Source organism: Alnus glutinosa, chromosome 1, assembly GCF_958979055.1.
Source record: "Alnus glutinosa chromosome 1, dhAlnGlut1.1, whole genome shotgun sequence".
NCBI lineage: Eukaryota > Viridiplantae > Streptophyta > Magnoliopsida > Fagales > Betulaceae > Alnus > Alnus glutinosa.
The window spans coordinates 43,655,478-43,679,596 of record NC_084886.1 but is presented as its reverse complement, the minus strand read 5'-3'; the positions used below and the strand labels follow the sequence as shown (position 1 = coordinate 43,679,596).

Here is a 24,119-nt window from a genome sequence, read left to right as displayed (position 1 = left end):
TACAGTCGTTTGGGGTTTACTTCTCTGAACAACATTGCACGCTTTTAAATGAAGGGTATATTCTCACTTTTCTTTTTTTTTTTTTTTTTTTTTTCTTTTTCTTTTTTGAATGAGTTTGAAAATTGAAACCAAAGGAAAGAGAATGAGGTAGTTTTTTTTTTCTCCGACCCGGTCTATAAAATTATTATGTATTTTTTAAGTATGTGCGAATCTTTTTAATAGCATTAAAAGAGTTGGAAAAAATTCTATTAAAGTAACAATGCCACGTGACTCGTCATGTTTGACTCATCATGTAACCATTATAAGTGTCACGTGGTATAGTTACTTCAAAATTACAAATATACCCTAAGTAAAAAATTAGAAGTATAAATTATATTTGTAATTTAACATAATTATGCGATATGGCGCCTATAACGGTTACACGACATGTCAAATGAGAGCCATGTGACATTAATTGTTTAGTTTGACATGGCATACCATTATTTAAATGACCGATAGGTTGACGGAGGAACTTATTTGAAACTAAAAAAAAACCTAATGACTTAATTGATGAAATTAAACACCTAAAGACTAAATTGAAATTGCATAAAAACCTAGGGACTAAATTTGATTTTTTCCTTTTAAAATAGCATGTCATTCTCACATGTTAGGACATATGCCAATTTTAAATATTAGTTTGGATGAACTTTATCCAACTCAATTTAGAGGACAAATTTGTATATGAATATGTAACCTCTATTTTATAAGGCATTAAATTTAGTCGATTTATTATCCCTTAAGATTATGGCTGAGGACTATCCCCTACGAGTAGATTTTAGCCCTAATCATCCACGAGGGTGGAGACCAGTCATATTTGCCTTTAACAAGCTAATATTTTTTTAGTTCCCGTTTGTTTAACCTACAGGCCTATGGGGGAAGGAGGCCAGACCAAAGGAAGGATGGGGGTGGAAGGTGGTGGCAATGAACAACAGGGGGAGATGGCTGTGAGATGGCGGGAGGAGGAAGGAAAGAAGAAAGGGGAATGAGAGGCGCCACCTCCTCAAGTTGAGCAAAGGTGAAAGAGATAAAGAGTTTACAATGGAGAGAGAAAAAGTTATAGGATCTCCTATCTTTTCTTCCATTAGGATAGGAAGCGGGAAACATCCAATCTTATAATCCTTTTCCTATATTCAATTAGAAAAAAAAAAAAAAAAACTTTTTAATTGATATTATACTTATATATATTAGATATAATAATAAAATATTAAATGGGTGAGTAATATTCACAATCGCTTATCGTTAATCCGCTATCTGTCCATTTTAGATAACTTTTAAAAAAGGATTTTGCCTATTCAAGTAATGGGGAGAAAAATCTACCCTTAACCCTTATGGTTGGATGGAGCTTAGCAGACTGATTCTCTGGGCATCCCTACTTAAGATTAGTTTTGTTTTTTTTTTTTCTTGTCAGTTCATAAGATTATATTAGAGTATACTTGTGTCAAGTTTGAGTATCTAATCATTGATATTGCAGTGCTAACCAAGATAAATAACTTGTCTTTTCAAAGGTTCAGTCTCACTGTTAAATCACTTTTGTTTGGATTAATTACTGATCACGTTTGTATGGACTAATGCTGTAATATTCTGATTGGTTGTTTTATTCTTTAGCAGTCCTTTTGGACTATTGATTTTTTTTTTTGTAATGATGAAGAATGATTGTGAATCTGTGATAATGGTAATAAGGATCTGAAAACTGTCATGGTAAAGTCCTGAAAGTAAAAATAAAAATAATAATAATAAAAAATGTAGAAGTCCACTAGCCTCCAGGAGAACAAAAATCGCGGTTGGCTATGAGAATGTTTCGCGACAATCTGACGGTCACAATGAAATCAAAATTCCCTTAACGAACCCCAATGCCCCATTAACGACGCCAAGACATTCTTTGGTAAAAAAAAAAAAAAGACATTCTGTCTCGAAGGATTCCCTTAAAATTAAAAGAAAAGAAAGAAATTCTTGGTAATGAGAAAATTCAAGAATCACGGCACTTTCTAGAGTATAATCGGCTACTTCCGGAGCAGTTGAACTCGTTTGCCATTGGAGTCTTGGAGATGATATCGAGCGTCATGACCACCAATAGCAGCCACGCTAGATTTTATCAGGACCCGGGTAGTGCATACGTGCCGTGCCTTCCTTGGCTTTAATATAAAAAATATTCTATTTTTTTTTAGGTTCTTCTATTATTCTCATTTTTTTTTTAAGAAGTAAATATTATCCTCTTATTAGTTGTTGTATCAAACTTTAGAAAAATAATTATATTTTCATATTTTTACTAACAATTGTATTAGAGATTAATTTTTCTTAATTAGTGTGGGTCAAAGCCCTATCAATATATCCGTGAATCAAAAGTTTAATAGATTTTTATAGAACGAAAATGATGGAGATTCGGCTAAGGCAAAAGTTGCATGAGAATAGATTTGTTTTCCTAAAAAAGAGGGTGGTTTGGGGCTGAAATGCTTGGAAGTTTGGAACATGCATTCCATATTGAGGCATATCTGGAACCTTTTCACCCGATCTAGTTTTATTTGGGTTGCATGGGTTCAAACTTACTTGTTGAGAGGGAGGAGCTTTTGGAATATAAGCATCCTCCAAAATTGCTCTTGGAGTTTGAGGAAGCTTTTGCATTTGCGTGGTGTTGCTTGAGGTTTTCTCAAGTTTGAAGTGGGTGATGGGACGAACATTCATTTGAGGCTAGACAATTGGCACCCATAGGGTCCTTTAAATGAGAAATATGGTTTTCAAATCATATATGACTCACAAAGTAGCTTGGATGGAAAGTTGAACTCTGTTCTCATAAATGGGGACTGATGTTGGGAACCGACTAGGTCTAAATCTTTGGTTGATATTCAAAGTAGACTCCTGGTCCCGAATGTTCACTTAGGTGCTATGGATAGACGTATATGGACTGTAGCCCGCAAGGGTGTTTATGTGAGTGCAGATACTTAGAATTCTATGAGGAAGAAGAAACAAGAAGTAAACTAGTGGCCTCTCATCTGGTCTCCCCATGCCATTCCAAAACAGGCTTTCATCCTATGGTTGGCTATGCTCAATAGACTAACTACATGAGATCATCTTGTGACTTGGGGATTCAAAGGTGACGCCCAATGCTTATTCTGCAGGAATGGAATTGAAAGTCGTGATCATCTATTTTTCAATTGCAGTTTTAACTCTTGGATTTGGAGGACATGTATGCAATAGCGCACTAATCTAAATACTTCTTTGGACTAACAAAGTGTGATAGAGGAAGGTTGCAGGAAGTGAAAAACAAAGAAGATGATGGGAGTCCTTTGCAGATTGGTCTTAAGCTCTACTGTCTACAATTTATGGAGAGTTAGGAATTAGGTCAAATTTCATGGTCGATCGAAAACGGAGGAGCAGATTCTTGGAGTGATCTTTTGGGAAGTTCGATCCCGAATTTCAGGCAAAGGCAAATTCAAGAAGAATAGGGAGAGTGAAGCCATTTGTCATATCTGAAACATTGATGGCTCTTTGTTGGTTTAGCACCATTGTTGTTGCTTTTGTTTTGATGTAACAGAGTTTTTTGCTCTGGTTTTGTTGTTTGGTTGTTAGTAATAATATTGTTCACTTATTCATATTAAAAAAAAATAGCCCTATCCATATGTGTTGCTCAAACTAATTGGATATAATTTGAACTTCAAGCAGTCTCAACTTTGTGAGATTACGAGCACAATTATTGCATCTTTATAAATGTTTTCAAGGTGAATTTAAATCGATGAGTAATGTTATTTTTTACACATATTTATCACATTTATTGATGTGACATATTTTTAATATTTTTTTTAAAATTTTTGAAGTAACTGGCATAAAAAGTCACCGCTATGTCAATTTGTGAAAAATGGGTGATAAATGAGTACGGAGATAGAGACAAATTTATGAAGGGTCGGTATAGGCTCCCCCTCCCCCCCCCCCCCCACATTCCTAAAAAGGGAAATTAAAAATATCCTACTCAGCTATACCAACAAAATTTTTTTGCCACTAACCCCTATTTATAAAAGTTTCTGACTCAATCCATATGTGAAGAGTAGCATTACTTTAAATTGATATGAGTTATTTGTCCGTTATGTTGTCACGTCAATTAAAATTTTTAAATGACATAATACCATATCAATAGATTAAAAATAAAATAAAATTATAGAGTAGGAAATATCATATTCCAACGAGCTACTACACAATACACATGAGAGATTGGATGGATCGCACTTTTATATGAGTAATGCTACATATCATCATTTTGTCCCTCCAAAATTGATGTGGCTCTTAAAATCACCATTGGATCAAAATTCAATGATGATCTATCATAAATTCAATGGTAATTTTAAGAGCCACATCAATTTTGAGAGAATAAAAGGAGGACAAAGGATGATATGTAGCATTACTTCTTTTATATTATGCAGCGCAATTGATAATAATAATAAAAAAGTATATAGAGATACTTTACCAGAATTTATTTTTTGTTTAATTTTACTGCTCTCCTTCCCAGTGCATTCACCGCTACATTCCAATTTGTTTTCAGGTTGTTCTCCACTTTTATGACGAGGATAAATAGACAGATATATTTTAAAAATTCAGGATAAAAGTATTCAAATATAAACAAGAACAAAGATTGAGAAAAGAAAATACTGTACTTGGGTACTTGGCCAGCTTGTCATGGACTGGCACTGTTTCTTCCCTCATTTTGCACCCTTTTCACCTCTCTCCACTCACATTTCAAAGCCAGGAAAAAGCCTAATTTTTCTTTCTTTCTATCATTTTCAATACTTTTAGGTCGTAAGTCTTTCACAAGCAATCTGCTTTGAATCTCCTACTTTCCATATACTTGTTTACATTTCTTTTATTGGTCTTTAGCTTTTGTAGGGTTCTTTGTATAAGCTACTAATTTTTTTGGCTGTTGAGCAATGACAGTGATGTGCATTTGCAGCATTTCGTTCTTTTTTTAAACCAAATTACTATAAGAATCAAATCTACAGTCCCTTCTCACGCACTTTTCAGGCTTATATATTTGGTTATAACCATTCTCTTGGTCCACATTGTGTGAAGGTCAAACTTCAATACAAGCGAAAGGGTAGTTTTATTACTTGCTTAGTCATCCAATGCCTCTGTCATCTTGAAGTTTCTTGGTTTTTCCTTTTGTGGGTTTTGAAGCTTCATATGCCTATTAGCCGATAACCACCTCTCCTTGGAGCCAGGTATGTAATGCTACTCTTCTTTTTTGATTCTGGATTTTCCTCATTTGGGTTATCTTGCATCATCATGATTTATGTGAGTTCAGATGACATTTAAGTTCTTTCTTCATTTTTACATATTCATTTCATTTAATATAAATTTTAGATTGTTTATCCTTCCAATGCCAAACTCACTTAACTTGGTCACAATCAGATTGCCATAAGCACTGTCAATAGGAACTATGGAAGAGACATTTGTGCCACTTCGCGGAATCAAGAATGATCTTCATGGGAGGCTGATGTGTTACAAGCAAGACTGGACTGGTGGTTTCAAGGCAGGCTTCAGGTATATCGTTCTCTTGCCATGAGGAAATCCCCACATATTTGTAACATATTGTAGCAACTAGCAACTGTGGATTGTGTTATGAGTTCAGTTGAAATATAAGGTTTCTGGTTAATTTTGAATGTAACATTTAGCTAATGCTGAATTTTGTCATAAATGTTAAGTTAGCTCGGTAACTTATTCACTTGTTTCTAGGATTTTGGCCCCCACCACATATATATTCTTCGCGTCAGCAATCCCAGTTATTTCATTTGGAGAACAGTTGGAAAGAGATACAGGTATCCTTTTGTATGAATATTGTCTAAGTGTTGCTAATAATTTCCATAAGCAACCAATAATTTTTATCCAGGACTAGAAAGGTGAAGATATACATGTGTCTGTAAATATTTAAGCAGTATTTAAGTATCTCAAGATTTTATAAGTTTACATAATTGCTGGTACCGACAGATGGAGTTCTAACAGCAGTTCAAACGTTAGCTTCCACGGCATTGTGTGGAATTATTCACTCTATCGCAGGAGGTCAACCTTTGCTGATTCTTGGAGTTGCAGAGCCAACTGTAATTATGTATACATTTATGTTCAATTTTGCTAAAGATCGGCCAGATTTGGGATCAAAGCTCTTTTTAGCATGGACTGGATGGTATCATACTCTCTTCTTGCCATTTAATGTAATGATATTGCGATTTCCGCTGTTGATGTTAATTGCTAAGAAATCTAAATAAATTTGATTAGGAGTTTAAATTGGCTGTATGTAATTTTTGAACTTATATGGTCATTTGGATGCACAGGGTATGTGTGTGGACTGCGATATTGCTGTTCCTGCTGGCTATCTTGGGGGCATGCTCCATTATTAACAGGTTTACTCGTCTAGCAGGGGAATTGTTTGGCCTTCTTATCGCAATGCTCTTCATGCAAGAAGCTATAAAAGTAAGAGGCATCCTTATCTTTTACCTACCCATTCATCTTATTCGCTTAGCAAAATTTGATTATTGCTCCAGTTAGTCTCATGTTAAGTGATTGAGTTTTTATGTTAAAGTGATTATATTCATTATCTTGGTATATTGGTGGATTAGATCCAAGTTTTCCTTTTTAAATTTTCAATTTTTAATTGGGTTTTCTAGGGACTTGTTAATGAATTTCGCATACCTGAAAGAGAAAGTCCGAAGTTAATTGAGTTTCAGCCTTCGTGGAGATTTGCAAACGGAATGTTTGCTTTGGTTCTGTCATTTGGTCTTCTGCTTACAGCATTAAGAAGCAGAAAAGCAAGATCTTGGCGGTATGGGTCTGGTAAGTCGATTGGATTTTCAAAATATGTACGCTCAAGTGCTTCCACTCCCCCTTATCTTGTTTAAGGTTGTTAGCCTCAATAAATTTATTATGAGCTCTTAGGGTAGTGCTTGCCGTAAAACCATTAGCAGCACACCCAGTTCCAGTTTGTTCATGGTGTCATAAAGGGAAGGGAATGTGAAGCGGCTCTGGAGGAAAATTGGCTTCTCTCCCTGCTGAGTTGAGGAGAAGGGACTCCTTTGTGAATGTTAAAATCTGAGCTCAAAGAGAGATAAACAACTGAAGGACCTTTTAAACCTGTCTATATGAACCATGTTTGCTGCTGTAGGTCCACATATCATCCTAATATCTTTCAATTATGGAGTTAATTCTTAACTTCCCACAGGGGGGCTGCGAGGCTTCATAGCAGATTATGGTGTGCCATTGATGGTCCTAGTTTGGACAGCTGTTTCCTATATACCATCTAGAAGTATTCCAAATGGAATCCCAAGACGCCTCTTCAGTCCAAATCCATGGTCACCTGGTGCATACGAGAATTGGACTGTCATTAAGGCATGTGCTTCTGAGAATTGTATAATTTTATCCCCTTTAGCTTGGTACATGAGCAATGTTTTCTTTTATGGCACTTTTAATTAGAGGAGTAACTTAAATGGATGACAGGACATGCTAAATGTGCCAGTTCTCTATATAATTGGGGCTTTCATTCCAGCAACGATGATTGCAGTGCTCTACTACTTTGATCACAGTGTGGCTTCTCAACTAGCTCAGCAGAAAGAATTCAATTTGAGAAAACCCCCTTCTTTCCATTACGATTTACTTCTTTTGGGGTTCATGGTGTGCAAATCCCCTTCTTGCACACTTTTCTCCCTTTTGTTCTACGCAAGTCGTATTTTCTTTTTGGTTCTCTTTTTATTATCCGCTTGCCTCGAACTTGAAATCTTGTTGCTGCATGACAGGTCATATTGTGTGGTCTCATAGGGATCCCTCCATCAAATGGGGTTATTCCACAGTCTCCAATGCATACTAGGTGTTTGGCTACGCTGAAGCACCAGGTAGGCAAAGAAACCACAACCCTCAGTGCCTTGTTCTGCTGCTGAATCCAGAGCTTGCCAACCAGTGGCCCAGCCTCATTGCTCCTTATGTTGCGACCATGAGGCTGCTAGTTTACTATCCATTCATGTATCCCTAAAATCCCATTTATTAAGTAGTCGACTTGGAATGCGCTCAGAACGAAGGCACGCATGCTCACACACACTCAAAAAAATAAAGTCACATTGTGTATAACCTTATAACAAAATCCTCCTGTTTCGCAGTTACTTCATAATCGACTTGTAGCAACAGCACGCAAATGTATGAGAAAGAATGCAAGCTTGGGAGTAGTGTACGGAAGCATGCAAGAAGCCTATCAACAGATGCAGACTCCATTAACTTACCATGAACCTTCAGCTAGGGTACGATGACTTCATCTTCTTTCTTTTCTTTGTACTATATAACAAAAAACTGCTATTGACGGTCGCATTTGTATCTAAAATGAAAAGACAATGCATATACTAGAAAAAGCCAAAGACTTGCCTATTTAATTGAGAGACACAGCTTGGATATCTGATCCTTTGTTTCAAAAGAACCTTAATATGGCCATATTAATTACAGAGTTTCCAACAATTCATAGAATGTTGTAGAGAATAGAAAGTCTCAGATGGCTTGAAATATTACGTCTCTCCAATAAATAGTCATGATTTTTCATTCTTCTATATATATATATATAAATAATTTTTTACTTTTCTGAAGTTTGATCAATTAGGGTTGCCTAAACTTGTATTCGTAGCAGGGACTAAAGGAATTGAAAAACTCAACAATTCAAATGGCTTCAAGCATGGGGTATATGGATGCCCCGGTTGATGAGAGCGTGTTTGATGTTGAGAAAGAAATTGATGATTTACTACCCGTTGAGGTGAAAGAACAGCGGCTCAGTAACCTGCTTCAAGCTATAATGGTAGGAGGATGCATTGCAGCCATGCCTTTCCTTAAGAAGATCCCAACCTCAGTACTCTGGGGCTATTTTGCTTTCATGGCCATTGAAAGCCTACCTGGCAACCAGTTCTGGGAAAGGATCTTATTGCTATTCACGGCTCCAAGCCGAAGATACAAGTAGCCTCTTAGCTCCTTTCTTCATGTCTTTAATTATTTAATCCTATACACCTGAATGGCAAGGAATTAACCATATCACATTCTTTTGCATGCTTTTTCAGGGTACTGGAGGAGTACCATGCCACTTTTGTGGAAACTGTACCTTTCAAGACAATTGCAATATTTACTATCTTCCAGACGTCTTATCTGCTTCTTTGTTTTGGGGTTACATGGGTTCCGATTGCTGGGGTTCTGTTCCCTTTAATGATTATGCTTTTGGTTCCTGTGAGGCAATACATTTTGCCCAAGTTTTTCAAAGCAGCACACCTTCAAGATTTAGACGCTGCAAATTATGAAGAGGCACCAGCTTTATCATTCAACATAGCAACAGTAAGTTTTTTAGTTCTTTTGCTTCTACCTGTAGATCCTCTATTTACGTACTTAGAAAGAGTTATTCAGAAGAAAATATAAGGAACTTCAGCTTTGCTAATCTGTCATCAGTTCATAAAATATGTAAAATATGTAAAATATGTGTAGTATAAATTTTCTATTACATGCATTAAATGGATGTATATTCACTATTTCATTGAAATGAACTTTGGCACAAAGAAATCAAGGTCACTCAGCAATACAGCTAAGTTTATGTATGTTGTGTGCTTGATGTGTCTATAGCAGGAGGGGGAGATGGGTCGGACAGCTTCTTTTGCAGATGATGGAGAGATTCTAGATGGGATAATTACGCGTAGCCGGGGTGAGATTAGACGGACGTGCAGTCTCAAGGTTACAAGCTGCACTGCAACACCGTCCAAAGAATTTAAGAGTTTTCACAGCCCTCAGCTATCAGAAAAACGATACAGTCCTCGCATAAGTGAACTTAGAGGGGTCCAAAGCCCTCCGCTTGGTGGAAGAGGGCCATTTAGTCCAAGGACTGGAGAACCAAGACAGTCAAATTTAGGGAAAAGTGGTTAGAACTCAGATGAAGTAGCAATAATAGGCTGTGTTTCTATTGTCAGGTTGCTAAAAGCAGGTACTGGCAGTGATGATTTAAGGAACATGAAGGAAAGTTTGCAATGACCATCCTGGGGTCTTATTGCTATAAGATATTCTGCCTTTGTAAAATTTATTAAAGGGGAGAGATTTCCAAATTACGAGTTTTATGAATACAGTGCTAAGTTCTATATGTTATTTCTTGTGACTGACAGTACGCCAGGAGATATTTTTTTTTAATATATATAATTAATCAAAATACCGTTAAAAGCGTTAGGCGTCTCAGGTACACATAAAATATACAAGAGATGATACCTAGATAGAAGAAGAAGAAAAAAACAAGAAAATCATGATAATTAAGAACAAAAGGGAAAACGAAAGTATCAGTCCAAAGATACAAAGTATTGAAGAAAAAAGATTTGAGCTTTTTCAATGTCCTCTCATTATCTTCAAAACTTATGTCATTCATTTCCCTTCATAGACGCTACAAAAGGCATGAGATCACCGTCTTCTACGCAGTAATACTCCGAGTGCTGTAAGCAGTCCACAAACAAGCATTTAAGTCTACTACTCGTCTAGGTATTAACTCAGGTATGCCAAGAGGTTGTAGATGAATTCTTTATTGTTTACCAATATGTAGCCATTTTAGCAGTTCTCTGTTTAAAGGGCACAACTTCCTGGAGCCTGAGATGTTGCTTTTAGTCCTCTTAAGTCTGAGCCTTGCAATAAGCATGCTTTTGCTCCTATTGGATTTTGCATTTACTCATGTTACTGTGCCATTTCCCAAGCAAGAATGAACGTTACGAAAGCACAAGCCTACTGCTCCTTCAATGTCAAGACAAAAAATAAAAGAAACTCTCGATGTCAAATCTTTGAGGGTAAGATTGTTAGAATATTATCTAAAGCCAAAAAAAGGTGGGCATTGATGCAATGTTGAATGGATTGAGTAGGTAAAATAAGGACAAGCAAAGTAAGATGAAAAGAAGCTTTGTAGGCACGGGGATGCAGTGAAAGTAGTGGCTACAATCCACTCACACACTTCATCGATGGGAACTATATGTTGGGTCCACAGTCTTCAATTGCAGGGGAATGTGCGCCTGGAGGATTGTAGTTTTCACAGCAAATTGAGTCAAAGTCAGTGGCAAACTTTTTCATATTATTGCGAGGATTTAAAGTCCCTTGTAGTCATTCCAGAATCTCCTTTGATATTTGAGATATTAACAAAACTCTTAAAATTCTCTTTAGATTTCAGATAAATTAATAAAAAGATCAATCAAACAATGAATATATAAAGAGAGTGATGATGGAAAGTAATATTCAAAACTGATACACATTTAATTTAGACAATGAATATTGAATCTCTAAATCAAGACAGAATAGATTGAAATCACTAAAAATGAATAGCAGATGCCACAAGTAAAAATATGGAATTCTAGGCTTCACTAATTTTACATATTAAAGCATATGTGGTTTACATAGAGACATTTATCATGAATCACCGGTTTTATTAAATGCAAAGTGAACAATATAGAAAGGCCACCGTGCAATTCTCAAGTATGCAAATTTCATTCAACAAAATGTTTCAACACCCGCAATATAAAAGTCATAAACAAGCATCCTTGGGACCATTAAGTCTCCATTATTATTCCTCAATTTTACCAGAACATGATCTGATACACCAACTAACAACTCAGAACAACAAATTCTGAACAACATCAAGAGCTCTGGCTGAATTTACGACCAGACATCTTCTCAGACTCGTATAGTATGTGATTTATGAGTCCCCTTGCCGCACTGTGAAACAAAGGAGACAAAGGTTAGAGCCTTAAAAACACTTTTGTCAAAAGAAAAGCAGTATAAGAAACCGTCTTTGTTTATCACTTTTAACATCTGGGATTTCAATCCAGCTTTTCCGGTTCAACCATGAAACAGAACAGAAAAAGAGAAACAATTAAGGTCAATTATATAATTGAAGGATCAAGCAAGCCCAGTAAGATGCACTCCGGAATTATAAGATGACCATAGAAATCACTACCACTACATTCCACACAACCCGAAAACATGCACAAATCATGCAACAAACTAGACAACTGAAACTCACTCATCCTTCAACTTTTGAATCTTCCCTGGATCTGTCTCGAGCATGTTTTTTTTGAACTGCTGCCTCACCATATCAACAAGAAGCTCTGTATTATGTTGCTGCAAAATAAACAGACAAAGGCTCAAAGTAAGTAAGTTTCCTGGATCTTCTCAGTATGAATGGAAACAAAATCAAATATCTTCCGAATGTGATTGGAAAGAAAATCATTAACAATGTGAGCTTATATTTTGCAACGAGAATCTACATGAATACGATTCAAAAAACGCCAAGTACTCTTTATTACTGCTCGGCCAAGGCCCAAGAAATGTGGTCTTTTTTGCAGGATATCTGTTTATATTCTACAAATCAATGTCAATAATTGAATCAAAGGCCCTGCAGATTTTACTTATGACTAAGACAGACATGAAAGATGACGATCTAAAATAAAAAAACACGCTTTCCCCAAAGAACAAATGAGACATAATGTTGGCCTTCAACAGTATATATTCTACTTAATATTCAAACTGATTTATACGGTCGCAAAAATTCTAACTTCAGCCCACTTAACTGATAGAGAATTAAATCATCTGATAGCATATTTCATACAAAATAGTATATTCAGTAATAATCTCCACAAATAGTAGCTAATGTTGAATCTAACAATGAAATATACACTAACTTTAAAATCCCACAAAATCTGTGTCCGTGAGAGAGACTGTATCCAAGTGACACCTTGATATAACATGTAAACGACACAACTTCAACCCAAAAACTTAAGCCTATGCACACGGGTTTGGGAGCAATTATTTATATCAATCACTCACTCTTACGATTAATACTGATTCCTACACATTCTTATGACTACTAGGCATGCAAATTTCTCAGTCGTATGACTACCGCTCGACGTAAGGCTTAATCACGCACACATGTATACTTTAGCATAGATAGAAAGAAACTTTGCGTACCCGATGACCGATATATTTAGCTCTTCGAAGGCATTCGCGGTAAAGCTACAACAAGAAGCATGAATGAGGAAATGGGTGCAACAGATTCTATATTGTAAACTGTAACTCTACGTAAAAAATTATCTTCGGCTGGAAAAAAAGAAGGGATTTCGTGTAATAAATAGAAATGGCAGAACATATAGAATGAAGAAGAATTTGATACTAACTCTAATCGCATTGTTGGCAAGTTCAGGAGGCAGCACGGTTTGCAGAGACGGCATGTTTCCTCGATTAGTTTCGAATTTATAACTGTGAGACAAAGATAATCACCACCATCACCATTAGCTTCAAAGCACAATCTTTATGGGAATCGTCGCGGAGATTTGGAAAACTGGAAATAATACATTCATGAATAGTTTTGACAATGTGCTTTATCTTTTGTCAATCAATAAGAATCAAATCAATCAAGGAGCTAAACAAAAATTTGTTGCACTGCATTACGAAATTTCACAGAGACCAATTGTCGAACAGTTTGCGGGAAAACTAAATTTTGGTCCAGAGCACTTGGCTGGGGATTCTAAATGAAAGGGAAACCAAAAGAATTATGGGAAGAGAACTGACCGAATGAGAAATGAAGTAGAAGAGACTCGGAGTGAGGTTAATCGATCAAAAACGACTAATCGAGAAGAGGCAGCGATAGCGGTAATGGAGAGAGATTGCAACCATCAATGTCATAAAATTAGAAAGAGATATTGGCCATTGCTTTTTTTAATTAAAGGTACTTGTTGTGGCGACTGCTGTTAAGTAGCCTTGTCGTCTCAACAAACTTATTGAGTAATTGCCTCGATGAGGCTGTTGCAGAGGCGACACATTGTAGACTTTACAAATTCCCAATGTGTAGAAGTGTGTAAACGTCTGCCTTCACAGTGACGCAAAGCAGGGGAATAGTCTGAACTGAAGAAAGCATATGAGAGTTTTGAGGATCGTCTGCAAATGAATCAGAGTAATGCTTTAATTAATCTATTATATATATATATATATATATATATATATATATATATATATATATATATATAATATTTTTAAAAAATAAATAAATTCATATTAATTATTAATTATTTAATTACTTTTAAGATTTTATTAGATAAATTAATTCAAGTCTTAAATAATTTACTTTCGAGTGTATATGTTTATCTTCATAGAGAAATGTTATAAAACATCCCTTCATTCCCCTTCATAATAAGGGAAGATGAGAGAGATGCGGAGTGCATGTGTAGCACCCCTCATCTTCATAATATGTATATATATTCGCTACATGAGCTTGCTACACAGGGACACTCATCCGTCTCCTGTGAGTCTCTTGTTAATAAAAAATCCCCCGGCAAGCATTTCCCTTCCCAAAAGCACGTCCCTCTCAAAGCCCAGGAAGCCGGTTTGCCTCTTCAAGCTCCCCCAAACTCCCCAAGTCCGCGTCAAACCCAATTTCAAGCCACAGTCTTTCCCTCCCTCTCTCATTCATTCATAAACGGTTATGGATCTTGTCATTAGGCTCCAATCTTTCTCTCCTTTATCTTCAAGCCATTTCAGAAAACTCAAAACCGTAAACTTTCACCCCATTTGTTCTTTATACTATAATCCTTCTTCTTCGCCTTTTACTGAGAAACACTCTATTGAGAGATACCAAAGGGACGAATGGCTCTACAACTACAAGAACCAAGTGGAGCAAATTACATCTTGCTCCTTTCCACCTGATTCTGACTCGATTAGGCAAGATGACATAGCACTGCAATTGCCAGAGCTAAAGAAGCTGCTCCAGGTGCTGAGAGAGAAGAGAGAAAGTGAAGGATGTGGTGGGGGGAAGTGTGGGCCAGGGGATGTGTTCTTGGTGGGGACAGGGCCTGGGGACCCTGAACTGTTGACACTCAAGGCTGTGAGAGTGATTCAGAGTGCTGATTTGCTCTTGTATGACCGGTTGGTGTCCAATGATGTGCTGAATTTGGTTGGCCCTGATGGTAGGCTTCTCTATGTTGGCAAGACTGCTGGCTACCATAGTAGAACCCAGGTAAAAGTCTCTCTATATGCTTGGCGTCTTTTCTCATTTGGGTTTGTGGGTTTCCTTTGGTTTTCAACTGGTTTTCTGCTATTAATCAATCTATTTCTATATCTGTTCTAGTTCGGTTTTGCTTGGATTTTCGTTAATTGGTTATTTGGTTTTTGTTGATATGGAATAGGGGTTCTGATATTGGTCAAAAACTTGTTGAATTGGGATTATGGGCGTTGGTTTTCTCTATTTGGCCTTGCAATTGGGTCACCTGTCAATTTGAGAGTGATCTTTTTCTTCTTTTTTTCAATTACAGGAGGAAATACATGAGTTGCTTCTGAGTTTTGCCGAAGCTGGAGCTACTGTTGTGAGACTTAAAGGAGGGGATCCACTGGTGAGTTTTATTTCGGAAATGTAACTAAAATTTGTAAGTCAGTATAGTGGTATTGGCCTTGAAATGTAATATCATGTGCACTCTAGTAGAGGTTTTTCTAACTTTTAGGTGTTTGGGAGAGGTGGAGAAGAGATGGATTTTCTGCGACAGCAAGGGATTCAAGTGAAAGTAATTCCAGGTATGCGATGCTTGAGTAGTCTCTTGAATCTCGTTATCAAGTTGAAACTCTTGAAAGGGATGCAGTTTAATGTCTTGTTTACTTGAATGCTGCCATTGCATATAAAAAACATAGCATATCTAAAGGAAAGGCCATCAATTTTTAAATGGAGCTATTACAGAACAATGACTGACATCTCCAGATTGACTGTCAAAATTTGGAATGGTGCCCTTTCAGAAAACATTATACTACTTTGGTTCCATTAGCTGAGGATTGGTTCGCCTTTTACTTTCCCATCTTATGCTCTTTGTGTGGAGAATTCATTTCACCTACCATTCTTTGTGGATCACTTTGAAAGTAAAGTTCAATTGCTGCCAAATATGAGGGGGATAGACCAATATCAGGAAAATTAAGTATAATGATTTGGGTGCAAAAATGATTTGTAGAAATAGGAAATATGGTTGACGTGTTGGTCTAATCTGTGATGCATGAAACCATGGACATAATGATTTTCTTTCTGAGCTAGCTTGAAGGGTGGCTTCCAATATAGAATGGAACGTGTGTCATTTCTCTAATGTTAGTTTTTTAGGCTGATCTTGAATTGTTGTTTTTTGTTAGTAATAATTTTCTGGAAAAACTTCACTTGTAACCCATGATCTTTCATCACTTTTGTAATTAAGTACTCAAACTTCAAAAAGTGTCAATTTAGGGTATTCATCTTTCAATTTTTTTCAATTTCAACCGTCCGTTAAAATTTTCCTTTAAATCCTATAAAAATTCCCAAAATAACCTGTTTTTTTTTTTTTTTTAAAAAAAAAAAAAAAAAAAAAAATAGAAATTTTTTCAAAGATTCAGGTATGGGTATTTTTGCAAATTCCGTTAGATTCTAACCAATACTTAAATCTTTGTAATTTTTTTATTTTAAAAAAATTGAAAGATGGATATCCTAAATTAACACTTTATAAAATTTAAGTACTTAATTGCAAAAGTAATGAAAGATCAGAGATTATAAGTGAAGTTTTCCATAATTTTTTGATGGGCATATGAAGCATTATTCTCTTTCAGTTAGTGAAGTTAGCTATGGGGGTGAGAATAGTATGATTGTGATGCTAAATGCTTTGCAGGTATTACTGCTGCTTCTGGAATAGCAGCTGAGCTAGGAATTCCATTAACTCATCGAGGTGTGGCAAATAGTGTGAGATTTCTCACTGGGCACTCAAGGAAAGGAGGAGCAGATCCTTTGTTTGTAGCAGAAAATGCAGCTGATATTGATTCAACTTTGGTGGTTTATATGGGCTTGTCAACCTTCCCCTCCATTTCCCTAAAGTTAATTCATCATGGTCTGCCCTCTAATACACCGGCTGTTGCAGTTGAGCGAGGGACCACACTTCAACAACGCACAGTAAGCACAATTCTTCACATAACTCTTTCTTTTTCTTCTTCCCTTGCTATGTTCATATTTTGTCAAGCTCTTTGACTAAATGCCTGAAAGTCATAACATTTTCAGAAGCTCTCTTGTTTAAAGTCATTGTTTGACATGATAAATTGTGAAACAAGCCTTTTTTCTTTCTTCAGCATGAGCTTATAACTTCTATGGTTTATCTCATTTGGACATACATTCACGTTGGAATTGTGTAAGATTCTGACTTTCTTGAAGCTTCCATAGGTGATATCAACATTCACCTGTCATTAAATTAGCATACGTAATAAATTAGAATAAGTTAACCCCCTCTCCCATGCTTCCTGTGGGCTTTGGGGGTTGGAGGTGCCATTTGGCATTTGCTTAATGAGCTTATAAAGCTCCATTTCTCGATCTATAAAATGAAACTTTGAAATCTCAAACCGTGCACAATTTTATAAATTTTATAGAGTATAATGCTGGTGCTCACTGCTTCTAGTTTCTTGCACTCCACTTGTCATGTATACGTTCATCTGTATACATCCAAAATATGCAGTGTGAGAAGCTAAGGTGAATATTGTTGCAACAGTTACATATTGGAAGATTAAGTGATTCAGTGGCCTCAAAGCCATAGATTTGTTTAAAAGGTTTCAGTTTCAGATGTGGGGTTGCTGAACACAACAAGATATAATTGACTTTCAGTCTATATGAATCAAAACTTTATTATTACTCTTTTGATATTGTGTTTATAAGTTCCATATCATTTTATCACAGAAATTCATCCTGTAGAATGGAACTGTTGCATAAGTTGGTAAAAAGATGATATGGGGTAGAAGCAAGGTACTTCATTGGAATCTAAAATGACAATAGATCATATATATATGAAGACCTTAAGCTTTTGAATTTCTTATAAGCCTTTCTTGTGATTATGATATATCAGCTGCTCTTGCTCCCTCGAGTCATGCTTTGAGAATTATTTACCTTCTGCCATGTTACTTAATATGTTAAATTTGGTTAAATTAAAATGTTATAAATGTTAGGGTTTATCCTAAATGTGCATTTACTTTAAGGGGAAATAACTCAATTGGGGATGCTATGATATCTCAAGAACCTCAAGGTATATCTGGCAAGAAACCAGCCCAGTACAGTTTCTATAATGTACGAGTTTTTTGGGAAGAAAAAAAAAATGTGTTGACCCTCAACATCTTAACATTGAGGACTCATCCTTAGAATGTGGTTATTCATGACACATTTTCAAGATTTTGTGCCATCAATGCCAACGTCTTATTGTTGTTGCATTTGCAAAATTATACAGGTCTTTGCTGAACTTAAGGATCTAGCTCAGCAAATTACATCGGCAGAGTTGGTATCACCGACTCTGATCATCATTGGAAAAGTTGTTGCGCTCTCACCTTTGTGGCCACTTTCCTTGAAAGAAGTATCTTGTTTGGTAGAGGCTAAATAGACATATTTGAGGCTCAGGAATAGCATTCGTGCTGTCACAAGGATAATTTTTGGCAAATTTGAAAGTTCCATTTGTGATTATGTTAATCTGTGCGATGGTGGGCAATGAGTTAAAAGACTAAGTTGACTGCTACTTCTGGATGGGGGCACAGCTTGTTTAGATTTTGTTGCAATGGTTAGTATTAAGGTTGAGGATTGAGGAACATTGGTTTATGAGCAGGTTGGCATGCAAGATTATGTTTTAATTCCTTGATAGGGTCAAGTTAAGATCCATGTGGGAAGCATGATGGAGTTTGAAGTTCCCACAGTGAAGGTTCTAGGGGCCATCATCTCTTTTGCTTGCAAGCTTTCTCCCTATTTAGCATTTTTGGATTCAACTCAATGAAGACTAACTGCAAGATGATCATTTTGGTAATAAGTTATTCTACCATGAGCCTGATTCTGCGATGCAGATAAACATCAAGTTTTGTTTTAGTTCTTTCAAATGAATCGGTACTATTTATATTACATTTCTTTAGTGAGTGTGCAAATTGATTGTGGTTTGGATGTGCACTTCTTCTATTGTTTGCATGCAAAAGATAAGCATTGTTATAATCTGATTGTGTGTCAATATGCATTGCTTTTGTTCTAATGGCGAATGAATGAGTGGGTGAAATGGAATGTGCAATGACAATGCCTGACGAGAGAAGTGATTAGGTCAACAACCTTGGACTCCGGAGTGCTGTTCACTTCTGTTTATTATTATTTCATTTTTTATTTGTTTTTTTGTTTTTTCTTCTCAAAACAAAATCATTTACAAACAACTCAAGCACAAAATAGTCATAAAAAATATAAAAAATAATTTTCATTTTTATGTCATATCAAATTACATTCTCTAAACCAAAAACACGTCAACAAATATAGCCTAATTTCTAGGAGAAAAACTTAGAACTCCAACTTGTGGCCCAACAAATAAAGACCAAAGTAAAAGCAAAAGGAAAATGGGTTACAAGGACTATATGTTAAACATGTTACATGTTAAAGACAATCCGACACGTCAAATGTTCCAACGCCAGTAGTGCAGAATTTGTGATAATCATCAGATTTTGATTCTATAAACACATTTGTAGCCGAGTAATGCTCATTTTATTCATCCCAAATTTAATTATTTTTTTGATAAGTAATAACTCATTAAAAAGCGCAAAGTGGCGTAACCCTAGAACACAGAAAGTATACAAAAGAGCTCCTAGTCAGAGGAAATAAACGAACATGAAAGTAAAAAATCAACAAACGACATATGACCCAGGCTATGCGCCAACACCCATAGATATAACATATTAAACACATTTTTACAAATAGCTCCAGCTATAACCTCCACATCCTTAAAAAGCCTAGAATTTCTCTCACGCCACAAACCCCACAAAACACATAAAGGAACCTGCTTCCAAATACGGATAACAGAACCACGACTCAGCAAGGTGCCCCAACCACTCAATAAATCCAAAACACTACTAGGCATAACCCACTCCACCCTGAACAAGCTATAAAAGTAACTCCAAACAACCCGCGCCACGTCACAATGAAGAAGGATGTGATCAACGGACTCCCCATGCTTCTTACACATAACACACCACTCTACCACAACAATACAAACTATATATTATATAGCATTAATCTTTGCAGCCATCTCTTTCGGGCGTTGATCTCATGCACAATATGAGGAGGCCCAAAGCATTTCAATGTATTCTAGTTCGAAGTCCGAACACAAAGTCCTTACAAATTGGTTTGTAGGAGTATTTGTAGGAACTCCTACAAACCAACCTTTAAGAGTGATGTGTTTTTTAAGTATGTGAGAATTACACGCTTTCTTATCAATGACGTCACTCTTAGAGGCTAAGTAGTATAAAATTTTCTACAAACCAGTATATAGGAAATTTGTCCTTTGTAATATGGATATGCATTTGGACATAAATTTATTCTAAACTAGGGTTGGAAGAATTCTTCCAACCCAGGCTCTAAATTTATCATGTATCCCCTGAGCATCTAACAAGCATATACTTTTTTAATAGCTTTATTAAAAAAAAAATACATTATTAACACATTCTCGTTAAAAAAATCATTAATTTCTCACATTCTAATCACATAACATTCGAACATGTGAAAGCTTGTTACAAGAGCATTCAGACATTCATTCAGGGACATGGTCGTGAAGAGGACAAGCCACAGCATGAAGATGCTCAACCTTTTTTGGGCTCTTCGTCATCGTTCTCTCCAAGTTTATCACTCTTTAACTTGATAGAATTCTGATCAGCAATGGTCAATATTTGAATTTACAAGTTGTAGATATATGTAACTCATCACCTAGTTTTAGCCATACACATCAGACTTACTATTGGATTTTTATCTAATGGTGCATATCAATTTTGGAATGACTCAAAAATGACACAGAATCTTTTTTTTAGCATTACTCTAAAAGTTATGTCAAAAAGAAGTTCCTAGAGAGAAACTCTCCTCCTTCTCTCTATACCCATTCTTTTATAAGCCCCAGACACCTGAATTCCATGGAAGGGTTGAGCTTCCCTCCCCCTCTTCTCCTCCTTAAACCCTATGCTAATGCCTCCTTTGAGGCCTTTATCTTGTTAGAATTTTCTCTAGCTATATCCACCTCCTTGGAGGCATTTTATCTGTTTTCTTTACCATCAACATAGCTCTCACCAGCCTTATTCCTCCTCCACCATGTTTTTCGCAAGATTTGCCTATGTTCTTGGGTCGAAATTTTCGAAACTAGATTTACGCTCCTCCGCTAGTTTTTGCACGACCCGCACATCTCCAACGTGTCAGCCGTCGTCTACCACTTCTGTCGATATCAGCTGCGATCTGCCCAGACCACCCCTCAACGGAGTGTGGCATGTACGAGCCAGTAAGTGAATCTCACTCGCCAGAGTGTGGCATGCACGCACTAGCGAGTGAATCTCACTCGTTAGTGTGATGTGGCCATGCTCCTCCTTCTAACCTTTTCCCGCCTCTGCTGGAGAGAGGTCGCCAAAGGCTGGCACGTGGTCTTCACGCACCGATGCCGACAACTCCCAACCAATTGGTGCTGTGTTGTGTTGTTTGTTTTATCTCTTTTGTATTTTTGTGTATTTTGTGTTCTATTTATTCTTTATGTTTTTCTTTGTATCAGTGTTTGGACCATTTGGACTCTTTACACAGCTTTAACCACCTTTACTGGTGGTCCGAGTTCTTGGCATCCGTGCCAAGCATCAATAGGCCCATATCTTAATTGGATGCATTGCCTCTGCGTACTTTCATTCCTAGTTAATTTCTGTTGGGTTGCACAACCCTTGTTTGATGTAATCTTTTCCTTTAGCCTAAGCTTTGGCGTTAGTTTGTAGTTCTTTTTCATGTGTCTTAAAATAATAATAAAAAAATATTTATAATATGTCAAAAAGCTTTTTAACAAAAAAAAAAAAAATGGAGGGTATTTTTTTTTTTATTAATTAAAAAAGTATTTTAACATGAAATAAGTAAATTTTTTTAATATTTTATGGTAAGAATTATTTGTTAAGAAAATGATACAAATCTATTTCATACCCATGTCTATACAATTAAGTTTCAAATCTACCATTATATTTATAGAATTCACAAACTTGGTCATTAAATTCTACAAATTTAAAACTTGATCGTATAGACATGAGTAAAAGGTAATTAGAATATAAATGTCTAACATATTCCGTATTTGTTAATGCTTTAACTTTTTTTAATTAGACTTAAAAAAAAAAAAAAAAAAAAAAAAATCCAATTTTCAATTCTCTCTCTTTGGACGAAAAATTGTCTTGTGCACATTGCACAAGCCGTGTCTTTTTCTATGGCAGATCTGTTGCAGTAACAGAATCCACTTTTCTGAAGCACTTTACCGCAATCTGTCCAAGAAATCTTTTCAGCACTTTACAGGAAGCGTGCGGCCATTTAACCCCACTTTCACACTTCATCTGCATTCAATCTCAACGAACGAGTTTGTTGGGAACGGTTTCTTAATTCTTATCCTACTTCCAGAAAGCATTGTTATAATTTTATATTGAGCAATTATTTGGCAAATATGCGTTGGCAGTTGTTTGTTAATAAAAAAAAGAAAGGGATAATTGCATCGTTGGTCCCTGTAGTATACCATAATTATTTTTCACTCCCTATGATTTAAAAAGTTCATGGGAGGTCCTCGTGATATGCAATAATTATAAATCGATCCCTGGCGTCAAATTCTGTTAAAATTTTTAACAGATTCCGTCAAATGCCACGTCAGCGCCACGTGTCGCCAATAAGATGGCGACACGTGTCTACCGTAATAAAAAAAATATAAATTTATTAAAAAATAAATAAAAATACTTATTTTTTTATAAAAAAAATTCAAAAAAAAAAAACAAAAAAATAAAAATAAAAATACCGTAATAAAACCCCCAGTGGCCGGGGGTGGCCATCTAGGGGTGGCCGCGCGCCACCCCCGGCGGCCTCTGGGGGTGGCGCGCCCCTTTCCCCATTTTTGTTTTTCTTCTTTTTTTTTCTTAAAAAAAAAATAAGTATTTTTTATTTATTTTTTAATAAATTTATATTATTTTATTAAGATTAGACATGTCAGCGCCACGTGTCACCAATAAGATGACAACAGGTGGCGCTGACGTGGCATTTGACGAAATCTGTTAAAAATTTTAACAGAATTTGACGTCAGGGATCGATTTGTAATTATTGCATATCAGAAGGACCTCCCATGAACTTTTTAAACCATAGGGAGTGAAAAATAATTATGGTATACCACAGGGACCAACGATACAATTATCCCATAAAAAAAATGATAGATCGGATCAGGAATTTAAGTTTTTTCCTCAATTTATAATTTGTGATTGTATTCTCTTCCAAATATCCCAAAATGCTATTATAGAGGCTCATTTGCTAAAATCAATCTTTTATTTTATTTTCAGGTTATTCTTTTTCTCACCCAAAATCAATATTAAAAGTAACTATATCCGCCAAATTTACAAAATCATACAAAAAGTAACTGGCATTGACAATTAGGAATTAAAATTTAGGGATAACTGTACCACTGGTCCCTGGGTTGGCCTAAATTACAAATCACTCCCTGTGATACAAAAAGTTTATAAAGGGTCATTGTAGTAAACTATAACTACGAATCACATCCTGAACTCATTTTCCGTCCACCAAATGAACAGAACTCATTAGTTTGTCACGTCATATAAATAGTGAGACAACATCTAAATATCATTTGTATTGTAATCCACTAATGGACTCTGTTAACTTGGTGGACGGAAAACGAGTTCAGAGAGTGATTTGTAATTATAATTTATTACAAGGACCTTCCATAAACTTTTTGTACCACATGGAGTGATTCGTAATTTAAGTCAACCCCAAAAGCCAGTAGTGCAATTATCTCTAAAATCTATAAATAAAGTTCACATAACTAAAGTTTAAAAAGAAAAAGAAAAGACCCAGAAAAGAAAAGAGAAAAAAAAAAAATAAAGCTATAAGATTCTATTTCTTAAAAAAAAAAAAAAAAAAAAAAAAAAAAAAAAAAAAAGGTTTGTTATGATTTTATACTAACACATTTTTTTATTACTACTTTATAGATACTAGTTCTCATTACAGATGCTGAGGAACTTCAAAATACAAGCACGGTAACTTTTCACAAGCC

The 24,119-nt window shown here is 35.9% G+C and overlaps 3 protein-coding genes across 6 annotated transcripts; 2 read left to right on the top strand and 1 right to left on the bottom strand.

Annotated features, from left to right (window-relative positions):
- The first annotated feature begins 4,724 nt into the window (after nt 1–4,724).
- Nucleotides 4,725–10,158, top strand: LOC133850986 (probable boron transporter 2). Of its 2 annotated transcripts, none has more exons than XM_062287272.1 (13): nt 4,725–5,240; nt 5,431–5,562; nt 5,755–5,837; nt 6,007–6,199; nt 6,348–6,486; nt 6,681–6,846; nt 7,232–7,398; nt 7,507–7,680; nt 7,803–7,898; nt 8,160–8,297; nt 8,675–8,994; nt 9,096–9,363; nt 9,646–10,158. In XM_062287272.1, the coding sequence occupies exons 2-13, from the start codon at nt 5,459–5,461 to the stop codon at nt 9,940–9,942; spliced, it is 2,145 nt and encodes a 714-aa protein (XP_062143256.1). In that variant the 5' UTR covers nt 4,725–5,240; nt 5,431–5,458; the 3' UTR covers nt 9,943–10,158. The 2 variants fall into 2 exon arrangements, with proteins under 2 accessions (XP_062143256.1, XP_062143265.1); XM_062287281.1 differs by having other exon boundaries at nt 4,726–5,240; nt 9,649–10,158.
- Nucleotides 10,159–11,507: 1,349 nt separating this feature from the next.
- On the bottom strand, nt 11,508–13,957 carry LOC133872651 (uncharacterized). Of its 3 annotated transcripts, XM_062311872.1 has the most exons (6): nt 13,606–13,957; nt 13,212–13,293; nt 13,006–13,050; nt 12,062–12,159; nt 11,842–11,867; nt 11,508–11,754 (listed from the first exon to the last, which is right to left on the bottom strand). In XM_062311872.1, the coding sequence occupies exons 2-6, from the start codon at nt 13,263–13,265 to the stop codon at nt 11,735–11,737; spliced, it is 243 nt and encodes an 80-aa protein (XP_062167856.1). In that variant the 5' UTR covers nt 13,266–13,293; nt 13,606–13,957; the 3' UTR covers nt 11,508–11,734. The 3 variants fall into 3 exon arrangements, with proteins under 3 accessions (XP_062167856.1, XP_062167123.1, XP_062166580.1); XM_062311139.1 differs by lacking the exon at nt 11,842–11,867 and having other exon boundaries at nt 13,212–13,375; nt 13,606–13,940; XM_062310596.1 differs by lacking the exon at nt 11,842–11,867 and having other exon boundaries at nt 13,606–13,927.
- Nucleotides 13,958–14,275: 318 nt separating this feature from the next.
- Nucleotides 14,276–18,941, top strand: LOC133850977 (S-adenosyl-L-methionine-dependent uroporphyrinogen III methyltransferase, chloroplastic-like). Its single transcript, XM_062287260.1, has 5 exons — nt 14,276–15,046; nt 15,342–15,419; nt 15,528–15,597; nt 16,701–16,978; nt 18,291–18,941. Exons 1-5 carry the CDS (start codon nt 14,516–14,518, stop codon nt 18,438–18,440), a joined length of 1,107 nt encoding a protein of 368 aa, XP_062143244.1. The 5' UTR covers nt 14,276–14,515; the 3' UTR covers nt 18,441–18,941.
- The last annotated feature ends 5,178 nt before the right edge of the window (nt 18,942–24,119 follow it).